The sequence below is a fragment of the Pinus tabuliformis genome, chromosome 1_2, assembly GCF_031772625.1.
Source record: "Pinus tabuliformis cultivar Carrire ecotype Pingquan chromosome 1_2, CPIR1, whole genome shotgun sequence".
Classification (NCBI taxonomy): domain Eukaryota; kingdom Viridiplantae; phylum Streptophyta; class Pinopsida; order Pinales; family Pinaceae; genus Pinus; species Pinus tabuliformis.
In genome coordinates this window covers 634,453,907-634,465,202 of record NC_142298.1, presented here as the reverse complement: position 1 = coordinate 634,465,202, position 11,296 = coordinate 634,453,907, and the positions used below count along the sequence as shown (strand labels likewise).

The 11,296-nt window shown below is 35.4% G+C and overlaps 1 protein-coding gene across 1 annotated transcript; it reads left to right on the top strand.

Annotated features, from left to right (window-relative positions):
• The first annotated feature begins 5,612 nt into the window (after positions 1–5,612).
• LOC149207232 (fe(II)/2-oxoglutarate-dependent dioxygenase 4-like) lies at positions 5,613–6,625 on the top strand. Its single transcript, XM_089393878.1, has 2 exons — positions 5,613–5,961; positions 6,072–6,625. Exons 1-2 carry the CDS (start codon positions 5,767–5,769, stop codon positions 6,321–6,323), a joined length of 447 nt encoding a protein of 148 aa, XP_089250004.1. The 5' UTR covers positions 5,613–5,766; the 3' UTR covers positions 6,324–6,625.
• The last annotated feature ends 4,671 nt before the right edge of the window (positions 6,626–11,296 follow it).

Here is an 11,296-nt window from a genome sequence, read left to right as displayed (position 1 = left end):
AAGTGAACCTTACCTCTAGTAACAACAGCCCAGGAAAATCCAATCCAGTTAACAAGCATATAATTATGTGGTTTTGGACCACAAAAGTATTCTATCAAGGTCCTGGTCTCCAGGTCCTTGTCACCTTCCACAATCCATTCACCCAGCAATGGAACCCTCACCAAATCAAACATAGGAATATATCGTTTCCCCTGTGGAAATCCCGACACCATTTCACCCGCCTCTTCTGTCCTCAACTCATACTTCCATTGCCAGGCATTTTGTAACATTATCATATTAATACTCTTCTTTTTTTCCTATTCTAGAGTCTCTCTCTCTAATTCTGACTTTAGTAAACCATCCCCTGGGAAGCCAGTTTGGGGATTCAACAAACATAACAAGCCTTTGTGGTTTATTTGAAGCAAGTGTATTGGGTTCACTATTTTCTACTTGGCCTTTAATGACCTGAGATTCAAACTTTGAGATCTATCCATCAAGATGAATTGTAGGAGCTTCACTCTTAACTTCATGTGTGGCTTCCTCATAAGAAGGCGACTTGTCATCCAATTGCCTTCTGACTGAATTGTAGAAGGCTTTTCAAATAACATGTGTTTGGTCTGCTCTGAGCAGAGAACTTCCATGTGGGTGTCAAATGCATATATATTTTAAATTTTTTAAACAATGCTCATATATCATAAATATGAGCTCTTTGAGAATGATGTAGGGACCATGTAGCATATCTGGATTGACAAGATTAGGATGGATGAAAAATATAAAATCAATGGTTACAGTGGTTCTCAATGGGTGATAATAGCAGTTAATTATAGACGTCCTGTGTGTATGTTTTCAATTCATTAAGAATGTTTTTAATTGATCCAGATTGGATCATTATATTATTTGATCCATCTCGATTCATTTAAAGTGGAAAAAGTGGAGGAATCAACTCATAGGACCACTTTTATCGGCGAGAACTAGTTTGGCGAAATGGGGTTTGAAACCTTCCGACAGCGTTTTGAGACATCAAATGACGTTTTTTTGGGGGGTAAAACTTTGACGCTGTAGCTCGACACCTTTTCATGTTGTTTTACGTACAAAGATCTTTCCAACGGCGCAAGAAGCGTGTTAATCGGAGTTTGTATGCAAAGGTTATGCCACTCAGAAGTTGACCTTCCTATTTTCACACCTATAATTTGGGAGGATGCTGCATTAGGGGAATTTTGAGGTCTAAAATGGGTCTCCTAAGGAAATTATAAAATATTAGTGGAAATAATAAAATAAGATTAGATTACATAATCAAATTTTAGAAGGAAAAAAGAAAAACTATTTTTTCAACTCGTATTTTCAAATTTCGAGCAGAAACATTCGTTTGATGCAAAATCTAATTCCTCATCCAAGAAGTACACATGTTGCATACTTTCGATGGACCTTGATACATGAAAAATGAGAAATACATGAAAAAACGTGATGGCAATCACGTTTTTTCCTAAGTTGCAGGAAACGTGGCCCTAGGGGGCGTTTCGCCAGGGGAAACGAAACGAAACGCGTTTCCCCGTACCGTACGGCCTGGAAACGCGTTTCCGGCCGTACAGCCACGTTTCCCGAAATGGAAACGTGGCCGTACGGCCGGAAACGCGTTTCCAGGCCGTACGGGCACGTTTCCCCCAAAAAAACATTTGTTTTTTAAATTTTTTTTTCTAATGTAGATCTCTTACATTTGTTTGCCCTAGTGTTGATATGCAATTCATGGTAATGTTAAATTCTTAAAGTAAAAGTGATATTCTCCTTTATTTTTCATTTTCATCCTTTTACTTAAATTTTTAACATTACCATGAAATGACTCAGGATGTTTGAGAGTGGTTTCGCCGTCATTGGATTTCATATGGAGAAAGTAGAATTTTAGATCTTACTCAAAATCCAACAGACTTATCTGTTTTTCAGGATTTCAGGATTCAGGGGATTTCAATGTTTCCATTGGATTTTATCATGTACTAGGGTATGGAACTTGTATTTAATCGAGAGAACAAAGCCCTCTATGCAGGGGAGACTCCCAATAATCAAGAGAATGTAGGGTACTAGGGTATGAAACTTGTATTTAATCAAGAGCACTAAGGTCATTCGACTATGTAGGAGGAGACTCCCAATTAACCACGAGACAAAAAATTAGAAATTTCTCGTGGCTGATTTTGGATATTTCTATTTTCATTATGTGATTATTCATGAGTAAATGTGATGTAAATTTAGATACTTATAGTTTATGCATTGACAATTGACAATTTTATCATAATGTAATAAATTAGAATGTATCATATATGCTTTATGATTGCACATATTTCTTAAATTCCTATATATATATATATATATATATATATATATATATATATATATTCGCGTTTCCCCGTTTCCAAAATTTGGGGAGGTCGCGTTTCGTATCACTTCCCGTTTCGGAAACTCGTACCCGTTTCCCCGTTTCGTGCAACCTTGGTTTTTTCATGTATTTCTCATTTAATCACGTTTTTTCATGTCGCACAGTCCATCCAAAATATGCAACATGGGTACTCCGTGGATGAGGAATTAAATTTTGCATTCAACGAGTACTTTGCTTGAAATTTGAGTAAAACCTTAGGGAGATAAGTTGAAAATACAAGTTGAAAAAGTAGTTTTATTATTTTTTAATCTTTTTACTTTTTTACTTCAAAAATGATGAATCATCCCCCATGGTTGACATCATCATCTTGAATCCTATTGGTTCTTATAAAGTTTATTTTGGTTGTACATTTTTTTTAGGAGGCCCATTTTAGATCTCAAAAATTCCCCTAATGGTCAGCCCCTATTATTCATGGAAAAATGGTTAGCCACGTGATTATGATGTAAAAGACTCTAAAAGAGTCTATATTGTAACTCTAGTTGAGAGTTGATGTAGTCAAACTTAACCACTAGTAGGCTATTGGGCTTTGTTATAACCGAGTCACTAGGAGGAAAAAACATTACATTCTTTTGATAGCATTTTGTTCCATAGTTGAGCAAAGATAGCCAGGAGAGTTATGAGGTAGAGCAAGAGAGATATGAGGTAGAGCACACAGAGAACATCTATGCACTGTAGCAGCTCACGGGCCACAGACATTACTTCTTTGTACCTATAGCCTTATTTTCCAGATAGAAAGAAAACGAAGCGACCTCACCTTCCAGTTGAGTTTTCTCTCGAAAGTGTTTCCTAGAACATATCTTGTGTTTTATATGTGTGAGCTTATTTTGTCGTTCTCTACTTTTCTGCATAATATCCTTTTGCATGCATACACTAATCACATTGAAATTTATAGATTTAGAAGTTTAATAAAAATGTAAGTGTAAAAATTCAGAATTTTAACCTATTACTATCAGATCTGTTGTGACGAACTGTCTAGTGGAATATCCACGGCAGTTTATGGATCATTAATGGAAAAACTTTTCAATCTGGTATTGTTGGTTAAATACTTTTTCCTTTAAGCATGTTTTAGAAGATGTTTGTAACTTTGTCAAAATACTTGGCACTGGAAAGAATGGAAAAACTTTTCAGTCTGGTATTGTTGGTTAAATAATTTTTCCTTTAAGCATGTTTTAGAAGATGTAAGTTTGTCAAAATACTTGGCACTCATCCAGGGAAAGAATTTCAGTTCATACGAGAGCTCATCCCACTGATTGAATCACAAATTGCTCTAGTAAGTTTGTTACCAGCAATGACCAATTCTGAATACATTTCAATTGAAAAATAGTAGTCTTCATCCCATATTTAAGTAGCATGTCTGTTGCCCACAAAATAGTAGATAGCACCATTGTGCCATGGGCAGTAAGATGGGATGACTAACTATGATAATGTTATTTGTTGGTCAACAGAAAAGCTTTTGATTTGTTTTTGCACGTTTGGCCTGTGTGAGAAAACTTGAACCTGTTTAAGTTCTGCTTGTAGTTTTGTTGCCAAATGTAACTGTCATCGCTCTAGCAGCTATTATGTAAGCTTTGAAAAATATTTTCTTCTATGACTAGAAAGTGTTTTCATAAGACTATCCTCAGTTTCAAGAAATATTGGAGCTTCACCAAATATGAAACTGGCCTCTGGATACGATTTATCTACAACAAAAGGAAAGAAATGATAGAGAATCCCATTACACTCTTTGCTAGTTTAATGTTCCTATTTTGAGTTTGAAATTTTTTGGGACCAGATGAAACAAATTTCCCATGCTAGTTTCAGAGGACAAGTTATCTGCTGCCAGAAATTCTTTGTAAAATGGATCTCCAATTTTGTTGCATAAAAAATTAACACCTCTTGCAATTTTTTGGGATGTGTCTACCAACGAAGGCATAGCCTTTATGAAAATTTGAGCACACATTTTAACGATACAATTTTAGCCATCGTCATATCCTGAACTTCATCAACACAACTAACCTAAATATGCATTAGAACTCAGCTGACCATGAAGTTCACCATATCTGCAAATGTTAATCCTGAACTCCATCAACACAACTAACCTAAATATGCATTATAACTCAGCTGACCATGAAGTTCACCATATCTGCAAATGTTAAATTCAATATTCCTTGGCTTTTGCCTCTCATAGTGCAAGAAAACGATTATAGTATCTTCTTTTTGATTGGCATTTAAGATAGAAACCCAACAGTCTGCCATCATCAGTAGTTTTCTTGACTTTATCATGAAGTTTGAAGAATTAATTTATTTTGAACTTCCTTCAAGTTTATCGTAATTTCAGTTAATGCTACAGAGGACTTGAGTCCTCTTATCCAATCTGCACTGAAATGTGGCAAGCACATCGAGTTTTAAGTGTTCATAGTAGAATTTAGGAGCTAGTTTTGCATCAGGAAATCCATATAATGAATAAGCATCCACTACATCTGCAGCATCCGGATCAATGAGGTGGTATGGAAATACCTGAATCTGGTGTTCCGTGGTCTTTTGGATGGATCTCTCTATCTCATCATAGACCAGGAGGATCCAAGCAGACACACCCTTCTCAGGCAGCAACACCCTCACTGGAAAAGGGGAATTATTAAGCTTCTTAGAGATGAAGCATACAAATTTCTTGTTCTCCTCTCCTATATTTTACATAGCAGTTTGTCATGGTGCACATGAAACTTCCAGCAATTGAAATGAGATGGATTTTTATCTTTAGGTCCAAACTTCAGCATATCCAAGGGCCTTACACTCAGAACTAATGGAATCTTTTGCTTTAAAACAAAATCAAATCACTGTTCATTACATACCATGCCACTTCCTACCATATAATCAACAGCTTCTGTGTTTGTAATGTCTAGATTTTCCATTGCTTTACCTCCAACCCCAGTGGCAAGATATACTAACGTCCTCATAGCCTTTTGCATTTCACTTCTCTCACAACGTTCACACAGGGTGTGCTCACTCCGAACATGGTCATACCTATACTCTTAATACCCTTTCCCATTCCTTGGATCTCCCTCAAATCTCTTCCCGGCAAATTTTTTCTATGCTCCAATCTAAAATCAGTTCATTCTTTTTATATACCAACTTTCTCTTCAGTGGCAGTCATTGTTAGTTTGTTATAACCAACAAGCAATGTTTAGTTTCCCTTCCAAAGGTTGATTGCCTGTTTCAGCTAACACATTGTATTCTTTTGCAATGCGTGATTTTTCAGGAAAGCTAACTTAGAATACTCTACTGAAATCGGAAAACTTGCGAAAACACTGTTGGGAGTAATATCAGAGAGCTTGGGACTGAGCACTGAATACATAAATGATGTATTTGGGGATTATTCTCAGCTCATGTCATGCAATTTATACCCAGCCTGCCCCAATCCGGAACTGGCCCTTGGTTTAGTAGGTCACTCGGACCCCGGGGGCATCACCCTTCTAATGCAGGATGATGTGGGCGGTCTGCAAGTCTTGCACCAGGATCGGTGGGTTCCTGTCACGCCTATATCCAATTCGCTGGTTGTCAATCTTGGGGACATGACACAGGTTTTGGACATTTGTACCTTTCTCTCAAATTTTCTATAGACAGACCTGTACCTGTAATGTGTTTAGATGTTTGCATCTGCTAATAATAATAATTTTGCAAGTTTGAGCAGATATTGAGCAATGGCAAGTACAAGAGCCCAGTGCATCGAGTTGTGACAAACAACAAGAGAGAACGCGTAACGGTGGGGACAGCGTATGGTCCGTCTATGAACACATTTATTGCGCCTATTCCACAGCTCGTCGATTCGTCTTGTCCACCCATTTACAAGGGGTGTTCGTACGGGGAGTTCATGGATATGTTGCAGATGAACGGTCTGAATAAGAAGTCTGTTCTTGATTCTCTCACTATCACAAATCTGTAACTCTCTAGAACCTATTATGGATTCGTGGATTCATTCACTCTCACAAATCCATAACATTCCAATAATTACTGTTCTCACACATCCATAATATTCTAATAATTACCATGCATTACTGTACCCCATAAGGATATGTTATCTCCTGAAGAATCAATCAAACATTTAAACAATCAAACATTTAAACATTTAAACTGAATGTATGTAATTTCGTATGAAACATTATCATTATTTTTACATCAGATTTCACTTTGGAATAACTTAAATATTGTAAGTTTCATGGTATAATAAGACCATTTTTTTTCCAAGTGGGTATAGATTTAAATGACATTGCTGCAATGCTGGGAACACACAATTTGATAAGGTCGATAAAATTGAAGATGTTTTTATATAATAATAATAAAAGTGATTATATATATCGAAATTTTAATTAGTTATTAAGATACTATATTTTATATGTTATTATTTATAGTATATCGATTTTATTGATCACAAATCTTTGAAAGTAATATGATGGTGTAGTACATAATAATTAATTTATAATAAATATAAATTTAAATATATATAGGTTAGATTGATTAGATTATTATAAAATTATTTTAACTTTTGGATTTATTAAATTTTCAATGAGATTAAATCTTTTCAAATGTAAATCTCTTATTTAATGTAAAATTTGAAGAAAAATTTACATTTACATATATATATATATACTTGGAATAAAAGCACAGGAATCTCTAGAATATTTCCTCACATTTTCTGGATGTTTCCGTGTATATATATATATACTTGGAATGAAAGCACAGGAATCTCTAGAGTATTTCCTTGTATTTTCTGGATGGTAAATTTGTAAAAGGATTATATCTTTTAAAATGTAAATTTCTTATTCAATGTAAAATTTGAAGAAAGGTTTACATATATATACTTGGAATGAAAGCACATGAAACTCTAGAGTACTTCCCCACATTTTGTGGATGGTAAATAGGATTAACTGTTGGCCTTGATTACAGGGCCTCACTTTAATGAGAATCAAAGAGGGTCAAACTCATGATCAACTACAACTAGCAGCAATATTAAAAAGCTTGAGCTAACCATTGGGGCTTCTCTATATGTATAATTTATTAAAATCTTTTCACATGTTTTATAAATTTTAATGTGATATTCATGATATGAGTGTGGAAGAAGAAAAAAACTTATTGAGAGTATTAAGTTTTTAAATATTTTTTTAACAGAATGGGTAATTTCTATTATATACACTGGATTACATTTTTTTTAACAAAATAAGTACTTTCTATTATATATCCTAAATTACATAACCAAAACCATTTACATCATGTTGGACAAAACTTGCTTTAGTGAACTCTGCTGCTTCTAGATTCCAATATATCCACAGCAAAATTTTCTTTACCCCACTGGCCTTATGGCTACTTTGATATCAAAACCTACAAAATTGCCCAAGCAACAAAATGTATATGCAATACATAGGAAAACGTGATTAAACGTTGTTACAAGGACCAATTTCCTCGCTGGAGACTCATTTGCCCTTGGTTGCCATTGCATCTTCTATTAATCCACAAGAGGTCTCATATTGGTCCTTGAGAGCAGAGCTTGGCATCCCAGCCAGAAAGTTCGTTGGCCTCAACAAACAGTCTGCCACATGCAAATTTTGAACCGGTGGACATCAAGTCAAATTCCATCTTGATACATTTTCTGTCCACCCATGCCTCCGGACTTTTAAGCCGAGCCTTTGTCAGGGATGCACTAGATATTTATATTGCCCTCCAGTAGCTCAACTCGGTGCGTTAGCAAGTCTACCCTGCCCATGAGAAAGAAAGCTACAACACCAATCTCGCCAAGAAACACGAGGAGTCAGACAAGTAAAAATTAAAAAAATTGTAGGTCCTATAGACCAAATTGGTCTCAGTGCACCACCACCACCACCATCATCATCATCACCATCATCATCATCATCATCATCATCATCATCAATTTAAATAGGAATTCCACCGCCTTCTTCCAATGCTCCTCGTGAGGTTCTGGAGGCTTCCAATGCTCCTCGTGAGGTTCCGGAGGCTGATCATGTAGAGATGCCATCTCCAAACACTTTAATAATGAATAAGTGCGAGAACTACGCCCAGAGAAAAGGAAAACCGATGCCCAATGGCTCAACAAAGATTGCTTAAATAGATTTTCTCCTCTTAGGCTTCCCCAATTGCTTCACTCTACCTCCATTAATTCCTTGTCCTCGCTGATCTTTATATGGATCATATTCTCGTCCTTCCAACTACCTGTCACCTTGTTTTCGGCGCGCATGGACGATGAAACTGATCTCCACTTATTGCCACGAGCCAAATTAAAACCACCAACTAGCCTCTTGCTATGGCAACCAGTATTTCCAACTCCATAGACCCATTAATACACCCTCTAAGGACCTCGCGACATGGCGACATGGGTACTCTGCCATTTATTTACCGGTCAATTCGTATACGTAATTTTCAGGCAAACTCTTTCTGGTTAATAGTTATGGAGATGTGCATGATATCATCATCCATCTTGTTGTTTGTATTGATGGCCATTGAAACACGGCGGAATGTGTAACATATGCCTATCCATTTCTCACACCATTTGATATTGATTGCCATGGAATGTGCTCATACGAAATAAAAGACATGAGCTCGATTGTTGATAAATACTGTATACGAAATGATGTATCGGGTGGAATCAATACTGTACGCATTAATGTCATGTTATTTAAATTTGAAAACCCGCTTAATATTCAAATTCGAAGTTTGAACTTGTAAACCTACCCAGCCCAAATCTGAAGTTTGAATTTGTAAACCCGCCCCGCCAATGTTTCAGGGGAAGTAGAAGCCTAAAACTAAGCCAGCGCGAGAAAAATAGGAGTCCACCAGTAGATTGGTAGGATTTTCCTACGAGCAGCCAAAAGATTCTGTGGATTCTTTTTATTTTGAATTGAAAATGAATGGAATCAACAATGTATTATTTATTCTTTTGGTGTCAGTAGTTGCATTAGCAGAAAATACCGATATTAGCAACGCTCACGGAAGTATTTTTGCAGTAGAGTTTTTACGTGCCCATAACCAGGAGAGAGCTTTGGTGGGATTTCCTCTTCTGCGTTGGGACGCCAAAGTTGCTTCTTTCGCCTGCAATTATGGTAGGGTTCAGAGGTAGCAACACCACTGTGAAATGGTGCATTTGAAGGCCAAAGAGTATGGAGCGAATATGTTCTGGGGTAGTCGGGTAGCATAAGCCTGGCCCAAGTTGTTCAGGCTTGGATTGCCCAGAAGAAGTTCTACAATTACGATAAGAATTCCTGTGATTCTGAAGAGCCATGTGGAGTTTCCACGCAGGTGGTGTGGAAAACGAATACTAAGCTTGGGTATGCCGAGGTGACCTGTGATAAGGGTAATATTTCTCTGGTTGTCTTCAAGTATTTCCCCAGGGTGAATATCATTGGAGAGAGACCTTTCTGATTGATGAACGTTATGATTCAATTAATGTTGTTAAATGCAGTGAATAGGAACATATAGATAGATAGCCATAAATATATAGAGAGCATTTAAATACAGTATTGAAATTAAAAATTGAGGGGAAATAGTAGCACTAATTGCTTGTAGCCTATTTGAAGAATGAATGTTTGAATAATACTATTGTTGTATAATCTGGTGATAGCCGCTCGTCTCTAGAGTTGCCATATAGTCAACTTTCAATCTAATGCTAATATGTGGAAGATAAATAGAGGTTATTTTTGGTGACTGGTTGGAATAGGTGTAATTTTGTATTCAAATTGAATCTCATAAATTAAATACATTTAATTAAATAGTATTATTTTGATTTTTCTTACTTAAATTTAATCTTTTAAATTGATATATTTAAGTGGATGGCATGTTTGTCATTTTTTTCACTCAAGTCAAATATTTTAAGTTTTTATATTTAATTCACTGTAAGTCAAATTTCCAATCTAATATATTGATATATTAAATGAGATGGCATGATTCTGATCTTTTTTACTCCCATCAAATTTAGTAAATTAATATATTTAAATTTGAAATAGAGTAATTATATTATAATATTATAAATGATTTAAATATATTATAATATTATAAATGATTTAAATGTAATTTTTTTTAATTAATAATCCATGTTCAGGATTCCTAAAAAAAAATAAACAACATATATATATAAATTTAATGAGACAATCATTAAATTAATTCTTCCATAAAATATATTTAATAATTTTTTGATTTAAATTATCTCATTAAAATATTTTAATGATATCTTTTTTGATAATGATGATGATGATGGTTAATGTTCACTGAGACCAAAGTTTGGTTTATCGGACCTAGAGAAACAAATTATTTAGTTTGATTTAAGATTTTATTCCTATGCTCAAAAAGTTTGGAGCGAAGCCTCGAGAGCTCACTGTAATTTTGACAACGTAAAAGGTTAGGAAGGTCAGTATTGCAATAAAGATTTTGAAACTGAGATTTAATGTGGTTGTACGCGGGGCACTCTAAGAGGAAGTGATTTTCATCCTCGATGTTCGTATTCTCACAGAGATGATAGAACCTTTCCATCCATGGTGTTTTAGGAACTACCCAACAACCCGTTTCACTATGGAGCTCATGAGAGTTCGTTTTAATCTTGGTTATATTAATTTTCTTCTTTGAGCTAGTTAAAACAGATAGATACTTTTGATCTTCTAGAGTGGGATTGATGACCTCTTTATAATATCTTAATTTTCTTTTAGCTGTTAAACCTTTTTCACACCACATTTTTTCTTTGAACTTAAAAGTAACAATATTTTTAATGTTTTTAATGTTTGGCAATGCAACATTCTCGTCGGTCTCCCAATGGTTTAACTAGGCCCTGGTGTCTTTATACCAACCTCGTTTGAGCTTTAGGTGGCTTTGGTTGGAATTTAAAGCTAACTTAGGAAGTTTATGGTCTCCTATGTTATT